Source organism: Acanthopagrus latus, chromosome 9 (genome assembly GCF_904848185.1).
Source record: "Acanthopagrus latus isolate v.2019 chromosome 9, fAcaLat1.1, whole genome shotgun sequence".
In the NCBI taxonomy this organism is placed as follows: domain Eukaryota; kingdom Metazoa; phylum Chordata; class Actinopteri; order Spariformes; family Sparidae; genus Acanthopagrus; species Acanthopagrus latus.
The window spans coordinates 17436078-17461436 of NC_051047.1; the positions used below are offsets into that span (position 1 = coordinate 17436078).

Sequence of the window (25359 nt, forward strand, 5' to 3'; positions counted from 1 at the left end):
ATTTCAACTGTGTTCATTTGAATTGATTTGAAACCAGATATAATGATTTTATTTCATACAGTTGAACTGAAAATGTTCAGATCAGTTTGGTCCACACTGTTCTGCTGTTCTTCAGACATTTATTCTAGGTATTTTAACCATATTCCATTCTTATTTTTATTTACACTGTTTATTCATCTCTCTGTTTTTAAAGTTATCAGTAGCTTTTTACCAACATTGAAGCATTTACCTGTTATCACAAAGAGCGCTTGTAACCAGCCAAACCCAGTGTACTGATCCAACAACAACCCGACCACAATCACAGTAACAGAGGTGTCCTCTGTGGGTAAGAAGAGGAACGTCATCATGTCCATTAAACTCTCCACTCACTAATCAAACTGTTGCTTCCTCCAGCAGAGATGACCGACGGTGCTTAAGTCAAAATCCACTCCTGCTTTTTGTGTCTCTTCATCTGAACAGATCAGTTCCTGCTCATACTTGGTCTGCGAACAGCTGTGGTGATTCTTATATTAGACGGGATCGCCATCTATTTTGTTTGGAAGAAGAAGAAACACGATAAGGCTGAAGGCTCTGCCGTCCCTGAAGAGATGGACTATGAGAACTCTGTTATGATGGTTGAAATGAGAAGTTCTGCATCTGAACTTTAACTTTCTGAGCCAACATCTCAGTGTCGCCTCTCAGCTGCTGTGATTGGACACGAGTCTTCATGGATGTAAAAAAAGATTAGAGTCAAAATTATAAACTCTTCTTATTCCTCTCAAATTTACTTCTTAGCATCTTACAATCACCTTCCCGTAAGAAGTCTCTGAATGTTTTCTTCATTTGTGTCACTGTGGAAGCTCTTATTGAACAAAGGTTATGTGCTGTGACTCAAGTTCTATGATCACAAGTGGAGCTGTCTGACTTTATGTTTCATATATGTTTGATGTTTTTCTTCACAGAGAAAAGTTGATGTTTATGGAGATAAACTGTGTTCACTTTTTAGCTATATATTCTAAAAATGTTGACTTGTTATCTTAAAGAGCAAACTGTCATTTTATGAGCACATTCGCACATGTGATTTAAGTGCTTGTGTCTGAAAATATTTAATTATGTGAATAATCATCTATTGTTTTTTTCTAATCTGATCATGATTACAAATAAATGTTAATTCTGTCACTGAGTAATAATGTAAATAATGTCAAAATTACTTTAATCAAACGTTGATTTAGTTGCTTTATTGTTCTGTATTCAAAACCTGTAAGTCAGTCATGTGACATCAGACAGTTCATGAAAGCTTCCTGTATGTTAACATTCTGATCATGAACTGTTCCTTTAATGACAGCTGACACCAGATTCATCATCAGTATCAGGTGTGAGGTTTCCCTCTACTGGTTCACAGAGAATACTGTTGTTGCTTTTGTTGACTGAACAAGTGCAGCATCTATACACAGAACATGGTGGCTGGCACGCGCCTTTAATATTGTGAGCAGCTGAGTAAACTGTACCTTTTTTTCCAGTGTGCAAATGCACATATGTTTGTGGTAATCGTAATGAAACAGTTCTGAAGAGCTGCTGGGAGTGAATTTGGGGCAGACTGTAGTCTCACAATCAGACCCATGAAACTTACCATACTATTACACTAATTATTCCCAGTAATAAACGAAAGCCTTTCACCCCCATGAAGTCATCATTCACTTTTAATTTCTATCAATTTTATGGTAAAAGTACAGAACAGAAATCGATAACACTTGAGCTAAGGTGTCCAAATGACCTGAATTCACCCAATTACAATATTAAAGTAATGTCACTTGATGACATATCAATGAAAAAAAGCACCTTTTTTTCCATTAACAACTGTATCTGTTATTATCTGTTTTATTTATTTTTTATGACAAGAGAGATTACAGGAAACAGGATGCAGTAAAGAATTTCAGACCAGGACTCAAACCCAGGGTGAAGCTGAGACTATTCACTGGATACCTGCCCTACCAACTGAGCTAAAGAGCATTTCTCAATCCTGCACAAAATAAGTCCCGCCCACAGATTTTCTGACGAATGCAGGTGGTGCACGTCAAAATGGGCGGTCTCTCTCGTTTCCCGCGCGAAATTAGCTATTTCCCTCCAAAACTGTAGGTACCTGTATTAATGCCTGAGGGATTTTCACTCTGGTCCAAACGGCTCTACTTTGAGGACACGAATACGGTAAGTAAGATGTTGTGTACGAACCTGCTTTATGTGTACCTGCTCAGTACAGGTGTATTCATGTTTGTTTATGAGGTGTACAGATAGGTTATTATGTGCGGATCTCAGGTAATAAGCCCAGGTGATGTTACTTCATATATCAGAGAGCTTCACATACCGTCATGCTTTGTCTAAGACCAGTCAGTTCTACATATGTGCGGGTTAAAAGGGAGCCAGCCTCCCTCTCATGTTGGTGAGATTTGTTTTTACCTCAAATGTTTCTGAAATAACTCTCAACAGGAAGCTGAAGACATCCATTTAACTGTTAAGTATTGAAGTAAATTCGGCTCTAACATAATTCTCCCATTACATACAATTAACCCTGCTATGGACATTATGTTTTGCTTGGTGCACCAAACTCCATTGTGATTTTTGCCATTTTTTTCTCTACCCTGTTTATAACATGAATATTGCACAGTTAATTAAATGTAGGTAACTTTCTCAAAACAAGAAAAATCGGCATGAAATCTGGTTAGCTAACGTTTGCTGGTCAGTTTAGGTGAGTGGTTATGTTATGCTAGCTAGCTAGCTGACTTTAAACTTGTTGGAGATACATTAAAGGGTTTGGTAAACATGTTAGCAGCGGCTCAGCTGCCTTTATTAATGGGTAAGGACACTGGGTACTGACACTGGAACGATCTGATAACGACGCCTGAGTCATTTAATCGTCTGTTTTTACAGACAGGTTTGCATGTTAGCTAACGTGTGTCTGTAGGAGAGTGTTAGTATGACGCCATTATCGAGCTGTGTAATGTTTACTTGTTAATACTAGCATTGTTACAGCCAATTATCTGAGTGCAGCACAGTTAGCTAACAGACTCCAGGTGCTGTGTTTTATAATGTCTCAGTATGTTAGTATGTCAGCATCTAGAAGGTCATTTTGAGGAGCTAAAGTAGTTCATACACACAATATGCAGCCTCATTGTAGCCTGCACAGAATATATTCTGTGTGTTTGTCTCTTTGCTGGTTTAATGTTTTATTTAAATCACTGCACTGAGTTCTTGGGACTTAATACATTTGGTTTACAACATTTAAAATCACTTGTGCAAAGCTACAATATAAGAGTAGTGTCTATTTTACATTGTTTAAAAATGCATATTGCAGTGGGAATAAAAGAGTTTGTGTAAGTCATCTTTCTGGCCATATATGCTGTCTCTGTACTGTGTTGTGAAGGGCCCTACAGTCCTGAAGGGTCCTCAGTGATGTAAACTGCTTTTCTTTCTACTGCACGACTGTAAAGGAGGAATGGAAGCAAATTCAAAACTCAGTTTCTGTAATCATGACGTTATTGAAATAAATGACTTTGGACCATATTTTAAGCAGATAACTTAGTGAATCTCTTTAGAGTTTTTAAGGCATTTTATCCTTTTTGATCTACCTGCTGACTAATGGCTTGTTCTTAATTCTCACCAATAGATGTCAGCACACCGTCAGCAATCAGCCTCAGCCACAAGCCTTGAACCAGCTGCCTCTGCAACATCATGTCCACTTTTTAGTGAGTTGAAGTTTTGACTTGGAGTGTGGAAAACTACTTTTCAATAACATATACATTTAACAAACACTGTTAAAATAAAATAAATAAAAATCATGTTAGTGGCCTCAGTTAACTTAGTCTAACTGAAGCTCTCTAGTGTAACATTTAGAATATTATTTTTATGATCACGTTATCTGTGGATCACTCTGCTGATGTATAATTTGGTTTATTAAATGTCAAACAATAACCAAAAAAACCCTCCCCTTTAGACAATCCTTGACAACCAAAGCAACATCAGATTAATTGTTTTGATCAAGCAGCTGCCAAATATCCAAAGATATTCAGATTATTATCTCAAAGAAACAAAATCTTGATTCTGGAACTGGACAATATTTTGCACTATGAAGAGGATCATATGACAATATTTAGAGCATCATCAGCTGCCTCTCAGTTTTCAATTCAAGTCAGTTTTATTAATATAGCACTAATTAAAAACAAAAGTTATCTCATGACACTTTTCAATTGGAGGTCAAGGCCACACTAATAAACTAATTTACAAAACTACTACAAAAACTGATAAATATTTCATTTTCTTTTAGCGGATATTTTACAAGGTAAAACCCAATGAAATAAAATTCTAGTGAAACTTAACTCTACTGTAGACGTTGGTTTGATTAAACTTCGTTATCAACAGAGATCACTGAACCTACTTGACACACATAAAGGAGCCAGAGATTCGTTTCCCTTACGGCACAATATTTATTCAACAATATACAGATTAATTTTTCTCTACATCTCAGACTGATCTTCAGTGTTTTTATATCTATCTTGCTTTCACCTTTGTACATTTTTTTTATTTACAAGATTTAAAATAAGTCTTTCTCTCCATTTATACAACATCAACAGTACAGTGTTATCACATGGTCCAGCAGCTTCCCTCGAAGCATCTAGGTGAGATTTATCATTTATAATCTGTATTTCATACACCAACTTTGACGTCTTTGAGCCACAGAGCAGCAAAGGGCTCAAACATGCACCGATAGTCCAGGTGTTGGCTTTCTCTCTGTGAGGGCAGTGGGATGACGAATGGATGGTCCTCTTTATTTTACCCACAATGAGAGAGGTCCTTTCGCCCTGCAGCACCACAACAGGGTGTATGTACAGAAATCACTGAATGGGGGAGACACTGTTGAGGACTTGCACCTTTTTAAAAAAAAAAACAAAAACAGCTTAAATGCATCTGCTCCGTGCCGCCCGACATGGACCAATGAAAGCCGGTACACCAAAAACAAAAAAGGGGAAAAAATGTTGCATAGAATCAATTCTGACTTCAAGAACAGAAATTTTGGTGCTGCCTTTTTTAAAAATGTGGCTTTTTGAATAAACTCCTGAGACCTTCCAGACCCCGTTACTCTTTTTTTTTTTTTTTGGTTTTGAAAAGAAAATATAATAAATAGCTGTACCCTTAGACTTTAACAAAAATAGCATTGTGTTGGATGTGACATCACATAGAAGTACTACTTTAAAGAGACTATAACCCTGCATTGAGTGTATACACATCTGCACATCTATATATATCATTTCAATAACTATCTTGAGGAGCGAGGTGGATGGATTAAAGTGCATCATACTGTATGAAAACAAAAGCCCACAGTTATCACATGCAGGACAGGAAATGAACTTCGTCCACCAGCAACAGTGGCTGACCGAGTACAACCAGACATTTTACTTTTTAAAAAGGTGTCATTTGTAGAATATGGCCAGAATTTAAAGGTTACTCCAAACACGCAGGCAGTGTATAACCAGAGTACCTGACAACCGCTGCTCCTTTCTAGCAATCCTTGGCTGTAACTAGCTACCATTAGGAGTTTGACTGGACTGGACTGTCTGGATCTGGACTTTGGATCAAAGGGGGAGTGACCACGGGTGCCAGGGCTCAGCTGATGTGACACTGAACACAGCTGGACACCAAACTGGGACTTAACACAACCTCCAAGAAAGACGGCGGTACAGAGGCAATTTACAGCAGCTCTAATAAGAAGACATTAGCAGTGTGTAAAAATGGTGTGTAGAGCCAGAAAATGATCACATCTCACTGTATTTATTGAGAATTTATTTTGACCTAAATTTTCATTTATTTTTGTTTATTCTGAATTTGAATGTCTTACAATGAGTTAATGAGGATCTTAAAATCCTTGAAGGAAGAAATTCAGAAGGTATACTGGACTGAAAATAGGTGTAAAAATATTTCCTTTTTTGACATTTCATGAGTTCATTTCAATACTTATTAGACTAAGTAGAAAACTCACCACTTTTACATCTCGCATCTGAAAGTGCAAGGGTAATTTTTAAACAATGTTAAACACTACAATTCTGACCATATCTTACAAATTTGTCCTTTAAATAAGACATTTTTTGAAATGTATGTGGACATTTTTTGAATTCTTAGCTTATCATTTGGCCAACACTGGATGGCAGATACAAATCTGAGCCCCAGTCAAGCTTTATCACCTGCGGGTGTTCATTTCCCACCCTGATCACATGCAAATAACACCAGACACTGAGGGATATTTGTCTATCGGTTACTCTATGTCAACATACAGTACCAACATGGCTGCTGCTGGTAACCTTGGTCAGGGGCACTCATATTAATGACATGAACACGTCACCAGTTTTAAAACGGCAAAGAAGGTGCCACTCAACTCACAGCAAAATACAGCAAATGGGGAGAAACACGGCTCCGGGGAGCCACACAGCAGCACGAGGGGGGTGACAGCAAACAGACCAGGTGAGAGTGTGAACTGTAGCTCACTCCTCTCTTCTTCCACAGTCCAGTCCAGCAGGAGGAAGAGGAGGAGGACATGTTTAAGGCTAAAGTGCACACAGGACTCACTCAGGACCAGGAGCAGCAGCTGTGGAGGTTTGAGCTGTGGAATTTTTCACTGCAGACTGAACTGACTTTTATATACATTTATCATTCATCCTCGTTTCGAAACAAGCACGTGAACAAAGACGTGGAAAATGCAATACAACAGCTGACATCTACAGTACACAGACGCATAAATATACTGCTTTTACACGTGAACAGCAAAGCTTAGTGATGATTGTGAGAGTACAGTGTGTCGCGCACACACACCTGTGACAAGTGAAAAGAGGTCATGGCAGAAAAAAAAAGGTGAAGCTGCATCTAAGGGCACGTTGAGCCATACGTCCAAACATCCCTTTATTTGTCCCTTAGCTTTAAAATAAGTAAGACCAATAAACAGAAAAAAAGAGGCATTTTAAACTTAAGACAAAATAATTTCCTTAAGGAGAGGATGTGTATTGGCACATCTGGCGAAGACAAAGGACGAAGACTTGGGGTTTGGCTCGCTGGCTGTTTCACGCATCTGAAACAGCAGTGCTGCGCAGGGCACTAAAAACATGCAGACAAGCACGCCATGTTCAAATCACTCAGCCTGGGCAGGGAGCACTACAGAAGGCTACAGCTAGCACTGTGCGCAGATGCAGGCATTTAACAGCAGAGAAGATCCAACTCCATGCACGTGAGGATTAAAAAAAAATTGCACTTCAAAAATCATTACATGAAAAAAGAAAGAAAGATAAGCAGGACATTTTCTATGGAATTAAAATAATCAGGTTAATCCCAAATGTGGCTGTTTTTGATATATGATTGAAAACCTGAAGACAGTCGTGTTCTCATTTTGCAGCTAGGTTTTTGAACTGAAATGCTGAGGCCGAGATATTCAGTCACAAACACACACAGGCTTTTTTTTTTTTCTGTGCGTGTTCTCTCTTTGAATCCCCCAAACTGATCATTGAGCACTCCAGTTTGAAACCCAATGGGGTGTTTAGATCTTGGGTCTGATTGGGAGACAGGTGTCTGAGTGGCAGGTGAACACACAATGAGGTAGAACAAAATGTTTCATGAGCGTCCAATCAGAGCACAAAACACAAGACGATCGTCATGGTGACCGCTGATGCGCAGTGACAGGTACAAGCCTCCAGAGGGCAGTAATTCACCGGCTCAGACAGGACACCACAAAAACCAACACCAACAAGAAGTGCTTTCAGATGGAAGGACCCATTAAATGGTTTGAACCATGAGAATAATCCAATATAAAATACAGTTGTTGCCTTTTAGCTTCAGACCTGCGCCGTCTACTATGTGTTCATCGAGTTCTACCACAAGATTCAGATGAATTCATTCCTCTTGTAGCTGCACATTAGCATTTTCTTTAGATTTGTCCAGTTTAAAAGCTCGGGGGGGGCAAGACGAGAACCCTCGCCACATTCCAGTTTGGTTTAACAACAATCAAGTCAGATTTTACACATCAAAACTAAAGAATCACTGATTTTCTGCCAAATCTTTCCCAAACAAGTGAAAAGAAAAAAACAAAAACAAATGCTACCTTCTTTGGACTTTGATTTAAAAACATTTAAAGAAATTTCATTCATAAAACCATTTATGCCCAATTAAAAAACAGCAATCAACAAGGAAGATAATCAGCAAGAACGATTGCACGTGAGCCCGGAACTGACAGGGAAGGAATAAAGAGACCCCTCTGTTCTCCACATGAGCGACGGTGAGTGTTATTGCTGATTTTTTTCTTTTTTTTTTTTTTGACTGATTCAGTCAGGAACTCAAGAAATCTTAACTGTCCCATATCTCCCTACAGCTAGCGTGGCATCCTTACGAGTTTTCTCCCGACGTTTACTCGCTCAGATGGGAGGATGCAGTGACATGCTGGACTCGACCGCAGTGTCGTCATTGTTTTCTACTCTTCTCTTTGTTGCATTTTCAGCGACGCTAAACTCGCAAACGTCGACTGCAGGTAGGTCACGATTGTAAGTTTAATGGATGTTAAAAGGGTGAAGACACAACTCCTAATATCTGAAGATGTTTTCCTGAACAAACGAACACACACAGTCACACACACCAACATAGATAGGTAGACAGAAGTTGTCATAGAAGGGCTGTTGCAGAGAAAACCTGCATGAGGAGGATGTTGTGTCTTATGAACATGTATTCTGTGTGTGCATGTGTGTGTGTCTACCATGCCCTGCACTGCACATTAGACCTGTGATATGATCTGCATGTTGAAGCTGGGGGAGCGGGACTGCTTGGTGAGAGGAGCTCCAGGAGATAGGAGGTCCTGAGCATCCTCTGGCCTGATGAGGTGCTCCTCCTTCAGGCTGATGGTGGACTGTCGGTGGGTGCCGCCTGCCGGGAGCCCCCCTTCTTTGTCTGAGCCTCCCGCCGCCTTCTCTCGCAGGTTGCTGCCGTTCAGGTTGAAACTCATGCAGTCAAAGGACTTGCTGGAGGAGGTGCTGCCAGTCCGCACCAGAGCCGGCCCCGCGGGGAAGCTCAGGTGCTTCTTGATGGGGCTCAGCTGGATGGCATCCAAGTTGATGCTGGCTGGGGGCGACTGCTGCCTCTGGTGGTGCCTCCTCATGGGGACCTGGTGGTCCGCTGACAAATCCGCCTCCTTCTCCCGCTCCTTTTCTTTGTCGCGAGACAGCCGGGCTGTGATGGCCTTCTTGATGCTGCTGCTGCTGCTGTTCAGACTGCCGCCCCTCTGCCCTACGCCGCCGCCTGTCTTGGTGCCGCTGGGCTGGCTGCTGTTGGACGCCCCAGAGGAGAAACCCTCGTCAGGGTCGTTGACGTTGAAGGAATCTTCCCCGCCGCTCATGCCATCAGCGTCTGAAGAGGAACACACACGAACATACAAAGAAAGAGAGCATGATAGACAAAGAGAAAAGTTAGCATGGTCAGACAACAATGGAGGTTCTGTTGAACATGCTGATAGAGCAAAACTTTTAACCCTAACACTGAAAGTCTGGTGGAGAAAATTTGGACATGCAGCAGCTGTAAACAACTTCCAAAATACTACTAAGCTGATGACCATTCATAGTAAAGTACCAAAATTCAAATGTCAGATTTCAATCTAGACAAAATATCACTATAATCAAGACAAAGGGCCTCTTGTTAACAGTGATTTGAGCAAGTCTGCGACAAACTGAGCATCAAGATTTAAAATGTTCAGAGTATTTATAAAAAATGCTGCTTCATTAGCTCAATCATTATGCACCAAGAGGTACAATTCAATAGAGTACTCAGTGACCTTGTGTTGTGACGTAACTCAGATCGACTAAAACCTGACCAGCTGCTTGTTTCGGAAAAGCTTGATAACCGGCCTGATCAGAGAGCAGAGCTTGTTTCCCAATGTATTTCTTATATTACATTTCTATTAAACATCAGCAATCAATCATTGGTGATAATTTGGTATTTGGTATGAAAGGAAGAATCAAAACAATAAAACATGTAATAATCCATCTTAGACCTCTCTGTTTGAAAGCTGAAAAGGAAGAAAGATGATAAATTGAGTCAGAATAAAAAGAAGCATGTTATTGACATATAGTATGAAGGGTAAAGCCCGTTAGAGAGAAGAGACAGAGGATCAGCCGTCTGTCTCCGTCATGCATCGTTGGGACAAGCAAAACCGGACGACAGGGAACCGCAGGCAGCACCAGAAAAAGAAATGGTAGGAACCGAGAAGAAAAAGGGGGTCTGGACTGACATGCACATAACATGAGGAGGAGACACATGCTCTGCTGCCCCATCCCTCGTTTCTCCCGCAGCGCTGGCTCACACAGGCCACGTGGTCGGCCCCGGCCAAAGCGAGCCTGCCAATCTGTGGAGCGCACTGAGGCGAGTCCGTACACCTCACCGGATCAATGGTACTCCAGTTAGAGCTGACAGCCGGCAAGGCTAAATGGGCCGGTCTGCGAGCCATCACAAGCCAAACCAATCCTGAAGGAAGAGCTTAGAGTTCCTCAAAGTGTTACTAACATGGGTGTTCTTGCATGTTTGAGCCGTTTGACTAAAATTGGCTTTTTAATTGGTTAAATACATTTATATGTGTCCTATTGGCTTCAAGTCATTTCAGTGTTTCAGAAATAAAGCCATACAATTGTATTATTTAATAAAAACATTGACAGTTATCAAGTGTATATAGTTTATTATCATTATTATATTATGTTACAATCACTGTTACTGTTATTTTCCCTGTGTGATGTATTTAGTATTAATGTAGCTGGCTCAAGCAAGGTTTGTGTTCTGTTTATTTTCACTGTCAAATAAAATTTATGGAAATCAATGGCTTCCGAAAAGGAAGTGAATAATCACAAATGTGTGATAAACGATGGATAGTGGTTGTGTTGCAGACTGAATGCAACTTGTAGGTAACTGGCTCAAACATGCAAACCCACCAGTGTGGTAATTTACCAATATCGCTGCACTGCAGCTTCAAACTTAAGGGCGTATGTTCAGGTTTCTTTCTGCTACAGAATGTCCACTAATTATTCAAAAGACACTGAGCGCTCTTCTTTACAATATTCACAGTTCTTTCTTAATTAGGTGGTAAATTTCTGTCTGACCAAACAATGACTTGTTTTTTGTTTTTCCGACAGCTGCAACAGTTAAATGAAAGTTCATGGGAAGAAGACGGGATGGTACTCATGTCAGAAGACCTGAGCGATATATCAAAACATGTAGCAACCACACATGGAAATGGACACACATTCAACAAGACAAAATGGGCCTTGCAGTGGAATAGCCTTTGCTGTTGCTTGATTTTTTTTACCTTGACAACATTCAGCCTGCTCACTTGGCCTTGTCATTTGAAATGTTAAGTGCTCCACGTTCTCATGTTTTAGCAGAAGCTTGCCGTAGCGTGTGCATGCAAGATGAAGGGCTCGTTCCCACTCACTGAGCTGAGGAAAAAGAAATGTAACATGGCAGAACGCAAAGTAAAGCTGCTGCTCAAGAAGACAAAATGAAAGGCCGCTTCCTGCAGAATGGCGGCAGCAGATGGGTGCTGCTGGCCCGAGTGACCCTAAACCTGCGGTACTGTCAGACACCGTGAGGGGCAGAGAGGAAACAAGATGTCGGGTACTCTGTGCCAGTTTTCTTAACGCTGATGTATTTTTCCTGTTAAAACTACAGAAAAAATAAATCTAATAAATTATGAGACATCAGAGTAAAAGGTCAAGCTGCAGGCTGGGCACTGAACATGCTCAGTGAGTGACAAGGACAGCAGTCTGAAGTACGTTGGAGGCATGATGAGGAAAAAGAGAGGATATGACATGATGACATGGCCCATGCAAAAAATGGCCACTAGCCGCACTTCCTTCAAACCCAGAATAGGCGACTCGTCCGCTCTCGAATGAGATAGCAGAGGTCTGGTAGCTGGCTGAGGGTTTTATAGACTGGATGAGTTAGTATACTCTGGGGAAGTGAAGAGGCAGCCAAAAATGGGAACGGCAGAGTTAACCCTCTCAGGCTGAGTAGGGGCAGGAGGAGGAGGAGAAGGAAGAAGGTTGGGAGGATGCAGATCGAAGGGGCACCTCCTCCTGAGACCCTCTCTGCTCTGAGCGTCCGCCCCTGTCCCCTACCCTCAAATGTGATGGGGGGAATGATGCTGCTGCTGCTGCTGCTGTGGTGGCTGTGAGGCCGCCTTCCTCTCTCCTCATTGGCTGCGGGGTCCCAAGGAGTGTGGTGGTGGTGGTTCTGGGCGAGGCTAGGAGGATTGACGATGAGGCTCAACTCTGCACCGGTTGAGTAGTCAAAACAATCTGGGAGTCAACAACACAGACGGGGAAATGTGTTTCAACCGAATCGGGCCTCATCGATCATGGGCACAGCAGGCCTGACAGCTGTCTGTTCACTCATTAGTAGATTATAGTATATAGAAAAGAAACGCAATGATTTAAAAAAAAAAAAAAAAAAAGAGCTACCCCCATTTATTGATCATCTGTTAATCAAATGGAGTCTACAGGCACCATTTTGTCAATGGTTTCTCTCAAGACCACAAATTTTAAACTTACTGGTGATAAAGAGCACAGCACACACTTATAGACAAGACAGGCAAAAAAGAAAAGACAAAAAGAGCAGCGAGTGACACAAGCACTGCAACACAGAGACTATATGACCAAACCTACATAGAGTAACTGACATGAATAAAACACCATTTGGACGATGCTAATGGTGTGACTAGTTTATTCAGGAACACGTTTTTCTTCTCGCTGCTAAGGACAAACAGGAAAGTCTCACCAAGTAGCTCCTTCTTGTGGAGTTTCCACACTGATCGAGAAAAAAAGTCACAGCTCGTAAGTTTGCAGCTTAACAGGAACGAAGATAATTAAAAAAGAAGCAAGGTAATGGATCTACTGCACTGCTGACACATCTACTGAGATCTCACTCCTCTGTGCGCTGCAGCTGTTCCTGTTTGCAGGGCTGCCGCAGCTTTCTTACCCTCTCTCTTCCAGCGGTGGCGTCGTATGGAGGCGGTGGTGATGGCCGAGATGGAGATGCGGCTAATGGTGGGTGTCACCTCCACCTGGAGCACCTTGCGCCCCTGCGGCTCGTCGGGCGCGTTGTCTGGCAGCGAGTTCTTCATGGCGTTTCCCAGCTGGAGTTGACACACAGAGGCAACCAGGGATGTTTTACATGAGAATTCAAGCCTCACATGAGACTGATTTGGCCATCACCAAAAGCATGATGGTCTCAATGTTTTTATGTGATTTAATTTGAACTGTATTTATCAGTCTTACCAGCAGAGGCTGAGAGTAAAGCTCCAGCTGGGCTCTGTACAGAATGTCCTCCAGGGCTTCCCGTCCCATCTCCCATTCTCCGTTGTATCTACACAGAACAACACAAAACACACGCACACCGGTGTTTAACAACGTCAAATTGTGAGGTCATTTGAGTAAACAGGAGTGTCTGATGAGATGCCTTGATGTCTGAGTCACATCCTCCTGAACTATTATTAGCTATTTAGTAACGCCTGCAGCTACAGTGAAGGAGGGAGGGAGAGGGTGGACACAGAGTCATGAGTGATTAAACCTCGCTGTCACTCACCGTCAGTTTAACCTGTGTTCTAAAATCAAAAATACATATTTTCCCTCATTACTGTAGCGTTATTCACCCATCTAGATTGTTTTGCCAAGTTGTCTCTTTCCAGATATCAGGATCTGCTTCCTCAAGATAATCCACAGACCTTGCTGTGAACAGTTTGATGTAGGGACTACTATTGTGGCCTCTGCTGAGCTGGAATGTCAGCCATTAGGAAATCTGTCTATTGTGGAAAAAAAATAGCATTCGAAAATTTGTTGGAGAAAACTATGCAAATAGACCTAAAATAAGTCATCACCAAATCAAGACTTATTATCATAAAATACTGAAAAAAAATAATTATCAGTTAGACCATAACTGTATAGCCAGGTGTGACCAGAAATAAGAACTGATAAATGACAGATATGTTCAGAACACAATTATTTCAAGCTCCAGTGTCTTTGGTATTGATAAACAAATTACAACATATTAAAATAGCTTTTAAGAGAACTTTTGAAAGCATTAGCTCTCAACACACTGCATGCTGTGCAGACTGCGCAACCTCTATTGTTGTAGTGATTTAGGGGACGGCTTCCAAAACGCACCTGGAGAGGACGAGAACTGAACACGCCAGCTGAACAGAAACAAAGAATGTAAGTGCTGGTGTAGGTACATTTTTGGGTTTATCACCTGGCTCTTAACTAAAGATGAGGGACGTATTTGCATAAGATGATGCCGGAACCATGTATTCAATAAGGAGAGATTAAAGGAACAGCAGGAATGAATAAAAACATTAAAAACAAAGAAGAGGAAGACTATCTGCAAGGCGAACTCACTTTGATCCGGTCCAGCGACAAATGCGTGGGGTTCCCTTTAGACTCGAGATGAAAAGACTAGAATGAATGGGCAGGTAAAAACAGACTCTCTGATGTTGTGACGGCTGGAAAACCGGTTCAGGAGACATTTCAAATGAAAAATAGGCATGTGTCTATTGGTTCCCTGCATGTATCTCCCTCCCTCTCTCTCTCTCTCTCCTTATGTGGCATTACAGTGCTGTAGCATTAGCGGACATATTAACCTAAATCCCAGAGTGTCCTCGACGGGTGCCAAGGTCCCTCTGCATGTGTGGATTCATGTTTATCTGCCCTACACGTGTGTCTGCTCAGGCCAAGGGTGAATGTGAGAGCTGCCACTGAGGTGACCTATGGCAGGGATTACCAAAAAGGCTATTATTTTTTTATGCACACACGCACGCACGCACACACACACACACACACACACACACACACACACACAGAGTCTGGGTTATTATCCAGAGGCATCGACTGCTCCAGCCTCCTGATTGCTGCTGTGCACCCTCACGGGAGCGATGAGGCAAGATGCATACTCATTCTGTCCTCGCTGCCCCGTCTTTAACGGTGGTGATTTCCAGTCAGTATCAGGGGATCCATCTTGGAGGACAGGCTATCATCGAGGAGACATAATCAGCTTTGTAACGACTGTCCTCATAGGGGATGAAATCACCTGCTCCCACAATGCACTGCCGATGTAATCAGTCTGTACAGTGGGGAGCGTCTGTCCTTCGCAGAGAGCTAGTATATGCTGTTAGGAGATTTTTTGCAGTAGATCACAGCAAACTGGAAGACAGACTTCCCTCATTAGTGGTGTCCCGCAGAGGCACGACAACAACAATGAAAAACATTGTGTTGTGCAGCTTATAAAGGAACTCGGGACATGATGATATCTGTTAAGGTCAGGAGCAAACATGAGATTATCATCCCCCTAATTACCTGAAAACTATTACTCAGTGTCCTCAAAGATCTTCCAATAAAGAGTGAATCAATGCACTTAAAGTGGCTTTAATCATATCTTTTAGTGATAATGTGCAAGGGGTTTCTTATCTTGATTAACCTACAGAGTTATATAATCACCAGAATTTACTGCGCCACTTGGCTTCAAAGAGCTTTATAGAGAGAGTTTCAGCTCATTGTTTAGCAACTTTGCTCTCTGCTGTCTCTCACGGCTAATGATAGCTTTTTTATTTATTTATTTTTTTGGCAGCAGCATGTGGCTGTTTCCAGAGACAACACTCAAAAACCCCACTGCTCAGCACCAAATGTTAGACAATGTTAGAAACTGGCTGATGTACATAAATGGAGTGGCGCTTGTCAGACCACGCCCACTGAAGGGGAGAACAACTGGCAAAATTATATGCAGCCAAGTGACTGTAGTTGGCTAAAACATTAGCTTCCAGTATGTCTCCAGGAGGGGAAAATGCCAGTCTATTGTAGGACTGTCACCTCACCTTAACTTGCTTTTCTTAGAGAAACTGAAGGAGCAGAAGTAAAATAATATAAAAAATAAAAATAAAAATAAAAAACCACAGAGGGCACCATGTCACCAAAGTAACAGACAACTGCTACCCTTTACTAGCCATCATTGACTGTGGCTAGCTACTGTTAGCAAATTAGTTTATGGCTCAGCTGTAGACCGGAATTTTGGATTACAGAGGAAGTCACCAGTAGTGACAGGAACCAGCTAGACTGTATTTGGAAGTGACAAAGGAGCACTTTACACTATGCAAAGTCAATGGAGAGCATCTACAGTGGAGCATTTAGCAGCTGAACGGATAAAAAAGGGAAAAGAAAAAAAAAATAGTGAACATTAAACTTATAGATGCCAAGGGGCCAAAAACTATTTTGCAGATACATACATAGCATGATAGACAGCAGTCAGCATCTGCACCATGAACTCGGGGTCGAGCAGCACGCGGTTGCATGGTTCCCTCCAAAGCTTCTGCTGCTGCCGGGGGAAGCCACAAACACACAACCTGCGGAGTGAACACACACACATGAACAGGCACATAAGTAAGGTAAGGTCATACAACATCAGGCAACAACAAAGAGAGGTGGTTCAGGAGGGAAAACCTAGACAAAAGGTTTTGAGATGTTCTACTGATAAACTGCTGGAGGAAACAACACAGATCAGATGAGAAGAACTAAAGGGAACATCAGTCACTTCCTGAGTCAAACGCTCAAACAGGACGCACATCAGAGTGCAAAGGGAGCAAAATTTTAAACACTGGTGGAGGTCAGGCGAGGCTAGACAGCAGGTCCTCGGGGTCTACACAGCGAGGCCGAACTCAAAGAACGGAAAATTGTTCTCGTGCTCTGAAGTCTTCACAGTCACCGTTTGCCGTCTGTCTAGACCGAGCAGGCTTCGGGCATTGTCTGCTCACTCACAGTAGGGAAGTCTTAATATCCTGATTCATCTGCACGCTGCAGTGGAACAATCACCTGGGCGGCAGCTGCTCCACTACAGGGCCTCACGTTGTGAATTCCACACATTGATCCGGTCTCCTGACTCCAGGGCATGTCCGTGTTTCCAAGACAGGTGCCCAGCAGTGATGCTTTTATTCGGCCAATCACGGAAAACTGAGCCCTAATGAAATCGTATTTATCAAATCCTCCCACGGCAGGGGCAGTCAGTATCGAGGTTAGCGTATGGCTACAGGGTAGAGGAGGCGATGTAATGCCAGATTCAGGAGTAATGGAGAAAGAAGAGGAGAGGGTGGCTGCTAATTGGGTACAGAAAGGACAAAACTGAGGGTCAAGATACAGACACAAATGCTTTACACGTGTGTTTCCCTCACCGTGAGCTCATTCTGCAGACTGACTGATAGGATGACAGGGGCATGTAGACCACAGCAGAGTTGTAGCAGAGCATGAGGAAACACAGCACTTCAAACCTGCAAAGAAAAACAACAGGGTCTAATTAACTCAATTAAAGAAAAATATCATGAAAAACACTATGGATTAAATATCAGTTTTAATCAGATAATACACAACAACTCTATTTCTGTTGAACAGTCTACATAATTGTCTATTGCAGAAATGTCACAGAAAGCTGCTCAGGCAATTCATATTAACTCTCAGCTGTAAAATAGCCTGCCGTGCAAACTGCTTGCCTAAGCATCTTTGTTCATTGTTAGTTACTGTATTGTATGTATATGCACAGCTGAACACACTGCAGCCTTAAAGTCTCAACAAACACCATGTAAGCAGTGGGACAAATGCAGAATGTGTGAGACTTATTTTAGTTTGTACATTTGTGTGACCTTTGGCACTAATTCATCAGAACTATGTAACTGGGGAACACTGCAGGCCTAAAGCTGGAGTTATGCTTCTTCAGACACCAGGGTAACTCAGATATCTTTTGTGCTACCCTGGTGTTGTGTTTTCTCCACTCTTAAAATCAACTGAGTCACTTAAATCCTACAAACTGATATTCAATAAGAAAATTTCAGAACAGAAACAGAAACAACAGAAATCTAATGAAATCTATACAAAGAAACACAATAGTAATCAGGACTGGAAATGACATCAGTATTATTTCTTACATATCGTACCAATTTATGATTTAACTGACAATTGCAAACGTGGGGCTTTTTAAAAATCCCTAACAGGCCATTTCTGTTTCTGTCTACATCTGTTGTGATTTATGAGTTCCAGCCTCTTTTTCACTGGACGCAGCAGTGTAACCGTCAGCGATTTGCACCGAGCTGACAAGAATCTACCTGCTGTAGAAAAACTGGAACAACAAATGTGTTTAAAGTTGTAAAGCCAGAATAATTATTAGATTTGAGTCGAAGTAATTTGTCAGCATCTCTTCGACAGGCTGCGGATACACGGGAGTGAATTGTTTGTGGGGTTTTGCTCAAGGTACAGTTATAGAATCATATATTACACTGGTGACAACACTTTCCACTTGAAATGATCAGATTATATCTGTACAAAACTTTTTTGCATCTCTATTTTCAGCATGTGTTTTGGAGCTTGTGTTTGTGTGTTGACTGACAACTAGGAGGAGGAACTCGGGGTTAAGGGCCATAATTGACTCTGTGCGCAGGAGGAGGTGAACGGTCTGGCTGTATATCATGAGCGGGAATGAGCCGGCACCTCTCAGGAGCTTTGGGCTTTCTTCTCATAAACACCATCTCGGGCCGAGCCACGCAAATGGATTTCCAGATAAGCTATGAGGCCGGGCCCCGCTGAAATCCATTGAGTATATTTACGGCTGCGTTCATCACTGCTGAGGGCAGCGCTGCTGAGAGCAACACGGAGGGCGACCAGTCTCATCTGGGCTGCCCTTACATTATCAGTACCGATAGTTGTGATCGTCACATGTGTCACTGCAAATAAACGCAAGCGCAAAGTGCGACTCTGCAGCATTCAGACCATTTTCTGGCAGGATTCCAGCACGCTTCATTACTATGCTAAGATTATCATTCATCCACAGCAGCAGGGAGAATATAAGAGCCAAAAAAGCTTTTAGGCCTGCTGAGTCTGGCTGGAGGAGGCTGAAGGGGTTATGCTCCTCTGATCATCTTAAAAGGTCTTAACAGGGAAGGATGAGATGTGAAATAAAGGAAAACTATTTTGTCGTGAAAAAATTTAAAACAAGAAAGAATGACATTCATCGGGCCAAAGTTGGCTTCAGTGTGGTGATGCCTACTGTGTTTACTGAAGCCGAACATCCTACAGCCCTGCCATTTCTCTGTACCCAGACAACAATAAGGTTTCATTCCCTCTGCTAGACTCACAGTGTCTCTAAAATGCTGCAGTCTAATCTCTTTTGTGACTTTTGTGCTGTGTCTCATATGAGTCCATCTCTGTTAACAGCTGGTGGAGTCAGACTGGTACCTGTTCTGAGCTGTGAAGGTCTCTCTCTGAGGATGGAGGCCGCTGTACACCACTCTGATCAGGTCATGTTGACAGAGCGCTCCTTCTGTCAGGGCCATGGATCCCAGGCTAGAAGGCTGCACACACACACAGAAGAAACAGTTATTATTAAACATCTTTCCCACCATGTTGGATTAAGATGACTTGAAAATATCTCCAGGCAAGCTCTTGCAGGCAGGTTTGTGAGCTTGGTTTTCACAAGTCATTAAGACAACTTTGCCCTAATAAGCAATCCTTCACCAGTTTCCTTTTTTTAAACTAAGAAACTAAGATTACCACATTACCAGTTGCTGTTCTTGAGCTGTGATGTGAAAAACGGCCAGGGCCCTTAAAGCTGTTTTTGTAAAATGCATCATTATTATGATATAACTTGATTAGGATTAGGTCCACCAAAATGCAATCAGTTCTTCCTTAAGTCCAAGTGGATGTTTGAAGAAATAACCTGTGTTACTGAGTTAACTCGTTCAAAAGAATGAGGCATATGGACAACTTAAGGTCTCAAATGAGGTACTCTTCGATATCGGAATCACTTTCAGGTTAGTGGTACATTACTTTTCAAACATAAATACCACTGCCCTCGTTAAATAAAAGGAAGTGTATTCTTCAGTCACTTCACCTTCCTTATAGTGAAAGTGACAGCTGCACAAATCCTAGCACTTCGTTTCTTTGCTTTAAACCCACCACTTTCCGCCTCTGCTAGTCTTTTCTAATTTGTGATCTTATTATCCTTATTAGCAACAGGTATATAGAGTACATTTTACTGGTCTCTTTTGTCCTGTATTCACCAATCCATAACAAAATGGACATGTTCCTAGCAGACATGGCATTAGCAATTCATTTTAGATCTCCTCCTTCATTGTTTTCTATTTTCAAATGGCACATGTAATGACTGGAGAAGTGAGCCAGTGTAAGATTATTATCTAAATTTACTTCCAACTAAGAATATATCACAAGGCCATTTCATTCTGATGGTGTGCAGAGCAAAAGTCACCCCTAAATTGAATTGATATTCTGACCTAAGTATCTTGGGCCAGTGTGAGCAGTGGCGGAGAAGGGGAGGGCGGATTAATTCAAAAAGAGAGACTGGAGTGTATGCTAATACTGGAGGCCCGGGGATAAGGCCATGTGATGCACAGAGCCATACTACAGCCTACAAAGCTTGGCGTGATTCATTCACTCACTCACACACACACACACACACAAGCCCCCCCACCGCACCTCCATGCTTCTTCACTCTCTCAGCAGGAGGAAAGAGCTTCTCAAGCTTGTAATTACAGAGATAAAATGCCCTCAGCACACGCCACACACTGTAGTCTCATCAACACTGAGACACACACACACGCACACACACACACACACACACACACAAGCACCCACTGAGGCCTGTCATAGTGTATGACGACATACTGTACATGCTTTGCGCTTTAAAAAAAATGCCAACAGCCAACAGCTTCTGTCTGCCCTCAGTAAATGGTCCTACATCAACTGCGAAACACCTTTCTAATGAATTCCAGCTCTCACAATAGTCAATAGTAGTGTTTTAGCAGTCAGGTCAGAAGCTGTGGGGATGTAAAAGCACGACAGAGAGAGTGACTAAAAAAGAGAACACGTGGAATGGAAAGCAAAGAGTCACCTCATTTTAAAGGGGCTCTGTGTAACTGCTGTGCTGTGCTGGAAGCCAGTTGTTTGTTTATGTTACTCACAGTCTGTTTCTAAACCAACCTTAACTACAGCTGCTCTCTGTTAACAGAGTGGAGAGAGGCACTGAGACGAGGCACTCGGGAACATGCATACAATCGCATCCTTCGGACTTAAATTGTCTCACTCCTAGCTGCAACAAATGATTACTTTGTTGATCAATTAATATGCCGATCTTTTCATGATCAACCTTTACATGTATAACACGTATAAAAATGCTCATTAAATTTTCCTGAAGCCCAAAGTGACATCATCAAATTACTTACTTTTTTCAACCAACAGTCCAAAACAGCACACAGACTCTTCATTTACTATCATAAATGATAAAGAAGCATCTTAAGCAAATCCTCACATTAAGGAATCTTGAACCAGCTTTGTCACAGCTCTACTCATCAAAAAGGGAGGCACAATAAATTGGACAATCCTTCCTCCGAGAAGTTCATAGTGTAGCTTATTGCATAGATGGATGAGCTCTGGACGTGCGGTTAATGAAAATGGACACTGAGGAGGTGTCATCTTCCAGAGAGCCACTTAAATAAGTCTCTGTGATGCTCCAGCAGTCAGTGGGAGGGAAGCAAAGACAGAGAGAAGGAAACAGAAGCCGCAAAATGATTAAAAAGAAGGGGTGATGAAATGAGAAAGGCGGGAGGAATGAGAGTAAATGGTAATAGTGTGGCAAAAAACATTGCTTGATAGGACAGACAGGAGCCCCACCTCATGATATATCGATGGTTTGGACAGAGATGGGATAGTGAAGGAGAGGAGCCTGCTGTTGCCGTCTTTGTCCACGATCTCCTGCAAAACCAAACACAGAGAGGAAAAGATAGAAAAGCCGCGTCATTAAATAAATTCAGGTCTTTAGCTGCATAACTTAGCCCAGTTCATCCCCTCAGCATTTAGCAGCATACGGTTAACAAGTGCTGCACAACCCACTGTACCGCACGCTGTTGAGCTGGTGTCGGACCATTCTGCTGGTAGTTGTTACTGACTCTGACAGATTAAATGTCACTGCCAGCAGCACAGTCACCACTCAATTCCAATTTCACACTGCGATATAGAACACAGAGATTAATGCGTCCCTGAATATGATGCTATTTCTAAAAGTAACGCCTGATTATCTGCAGTCACAATTGCAAACAAAAATGATAATAACATTTAATCACAGACACACAGGTATTTTTTAATAACAGAAAACCTGTAAACCAATTATGCGGTATGTTTATTTACTCTGCATACAGTAGCAACCATTAATAACCAGACTTGGGGGACTTGAGTCACATAACTTGACTCGAGTTGGAAACAAGCTGCATATTTGATGACATCAGATTTTCACTGATAAAAGAAGACTCAACTTGAAACTGACTTGGCAGTCATGACTTCAAATTACTTGATTTGTAAAAACTTATCCATTAATTTTCTAGAGAAGGTCACTGGGCAAACGACTATGGCAGACACTTTGATGCTGTTTGGAACTAGCGTGAGGAACAAAGTGTCAATATAACTGACACACCAGTGACAATTTAAAGGCTTTAGAATCCTGAGCCAAGTGGGGGTGATCATCAGAATTTAATCTGACTTGACTTCACCACAATCATTTGGGATTATTTTTTGAAGATTAAGAATGCGTGACTTACTCCTGCCTCTGTTAACTGATTGGGAGACCTAGAGTGTATAATGTTCCTCAGTGTTATCTGATATGAAACCTTTGGTAGATTTGGAGTTTTCATTAAGGAACGTTAGCCATTGTTCCGTTTTCCTCACATGAGCTCAACAAAGAACAAATACCAGTTTATTCATCCACCCGTCCAAGCTCCCATAATCTTCGTTTTGGAATGTGGTACCAAAAAGGCTTTATCTCTTTTATTTCCCGTTCTCCCTCAGTGTACTGTTGGTTCAGGCCTGGTCCTGCCCTTCACTGGCTTGCTGTATATCTCTGAATATCTGATGGGCCTGCTGAGAGCAAAGCTGTTTATCAGAGCTCAGTCGCCAGGGACCGTAGGCGAGAGGTCTATGAGCATGTACAGAGTGTGTGTGTGTAGTGGTATAGACTCGGAGGAATAAATTATGTATGGATATACCCTTAGTTTTGCCAGCTGACATGGAGCTCTTTCTATTGATGTCTCTAGCTCTTAGCCCATTTCCCTAAGGGTGTTTCCTGGTGATGCAATCTATCCTGGGTCTATCCATTACCCAGGGTTTTCCCTGTAGATCCTCTTTAATGTCAACAGACTTAAAGCATCACAAATGTATTAGCTCCTAAACCTCACCAATGGTTTGCTTATTATTGTTTTAGTCATAACAACATTAACACAAACTGTGGACACAAGAGACCTTCATAGCTAACTATACAACTATACTGCCACACCATCCTGGTGGGTCAATTATCACATCACTGTATGTGTTTTTAGAGTTGAGTTCAACTGCAGGGATTCACACACTGTGGTGGTGACAACAATGGTGTGATTCTCTGTCATTTACTCGACAATGTCTTCATGCTGGCTTTGTTTGTTTTTTTGTTGTTGTTATTTTTACACTAAACAAAACAATGGTGGCATAACACCACCCCACTGTGTGGTTTTAGAAAGCATGGCAGCACTCCTCCAGCAAAAGAGGCATCCAGTGTGACGTTTTACATAGGCTTCAGGCAGCGCTTCCTAAACAAAGGCATAACATGGCAATACCAATCATTCACCTTCCCTGTTATATAGAGTTTGATCTCATTATAGTGGCATAATGCCACTCCACTGTGGGATTTTGGATAGCATGCCAACAAACCAAAAGAGCAGTCTTGTGTGACGTTTTACACACACACTTCGGGCAGGGCTTTCTAAATAAAGTCAAAGAAAAATCTCCTGAGGCTATGTTGCACACATAACATGTCATGATAACGTCACACCCAGCCATCGATTTGGCTCCGTTACTACCTTTGCTGTCGGCTCAGAAGCAGAAAAACAATACATGTTTAGATAGACTATGTCCCACTACAAACACAACAGCAGACACCCACCAGGTTATAGATGCCCAGGAGGAGGGCCTCGATGCACCCATTGCTCTGGCGATCCCTGCTGGCTGTGATGCGCAGGTATACCCACACCAGCTCAGGCAGGAACTGCAAGGTGAAACGGCGCAGGCGGTCTTCAGAGCTCCGGTACAGCTCAAACAGTTGGTGGCACACGGGCTCCAGTAGCTGGATTGGAAGAAATGTATAAAAGTAGAAGTTAATAAGAACAGGTCTAAGAACCTTATGGAAATAAAACAATATGACTTTGGTTGATTTATATTGAAAACTTATTTGACCAACAGCTGTCTAGTTGATCATTTCCATCCGAGACACTTTAAAATCGAAATAATTTAAGTAAAACCATAAATTAAAAATATAATGTCTTAAATACATTTCTTAAGAAATTTGACTTATTCCTAAATGCATCAAGTTATTATTAACGTGTGACTGTGGTGACATAAAATCTAAAAATAAGTACAGAAACCACACTCCTCTTTCTCAACAGCCATCAGAGATACATTGAAACAGTGTACCTACTACACGGCTCTTATTTCAAAACATGAATGAATGTCCGCCTCACTGTAGCACTGTGGGATGGACAGATGGAGGGAAAGTTTGTCTGCTGGTCAATAGTGGGAGGTGTGTGAAGGCAGAGGGGATAAATCACTACAATGGATGTCTGGTCAGATGTCGTCTCAGGGGAGCCAGCTGAGCCGATGTGTTTATACTGTCCAGAGGTCAGTGAAGTGAGTGCCCACGCAGCACTACTGCGTAAGTATGCATGTGTGTTGGGATGTGACTGACCATGAAATAAGCAACGATTCATTAATGAACTTGGCAAGGTGTTTGATTCTCCATGTCATCAGCAAAAACACCCAAACAGTAGAGCACAGTTTGCAGCCTCTCTAACACATATACATGCACACAGACACACACATACTCACACTCTCTCTCTCCTGGATCGCTTGTCTGATCATTAATGGGATTGTGCAGCCAAACTGACAACACTAATGGAATTTAGATCCATGGTTGCTTGACACCTAAGTTCCGCCATGAAAGAGTGAAGGGGAAAAGAGAATTGGAGGCACCGACTGTATCATTGGAGTGAAATTAAAGTCCCGTCTCATTGAGTGCCTCCGGCCTTTGCTCGAAAATTGTGTCATTAGGTCTTTTAAAGAGAAAATACTGGTTTTAACCTCACTCTTACAGGAAACACCTGTGCACTAAAGAACAAAGAGGTGCTTCAGTACAGTTAATAATAAACCAAGTCGGTGTGCATAGTGTATCTGTGTTTGCATCTTTGACTGTGCAGTGGGGGCAGCAGAT

General features: G+C 42.0%; 1 protein-coding gene across 4 annotated transcripts in view; it reads right to left on the reverse strand.

The window, feature by feature from the left end:
- Positions 1-4437: 4437 nt before the first annotated feature.
- The window catches only part of LOC119025517 (protein FAM126B-like), a 46399-nt gene continuing 25477 nt past the window's right edge, over positions 4438-25359 (reverse strand). For 3 of the 4 annotated variants that reach the window (XM_037109133.1, XM_037109135.1, XM_037109134.1), the window contains exons 5-12: positions 24040-24219; positions 21747-21827; positions 19296-19411; positions 17246-17341; positions 16307-16423; positions 13314-13401; positions 13015-13171; positions 4438-9402 (exon numbers count right to left, since the gene is read on the reverse strand). In XM_037109133.1, the coding sequence (XP_036965028.1) occupies positions 8774-9402; positions 13015-13171; positions 13314-13401; positions 16307-16423; positions 17246-17341; positions 19296-19411; positions 21747-21827; positions 24040-24219 (1464 nt within the window). In that variant the 3' untranslated portion in view covers positions 4438-8773. Of the gene's footprint in view, positions 9403-12155; positions 12336-13014; positions 13172-13313; positions 13402-16306; positions 16424-17245; positions 17342-19295; positions 19412-21746; positions 21828-24039; positions 24220-25359 lie in introns of all 4 variants that reach the window. The other variant, XM_037109137.1, reaches the window with a different exon arrangement.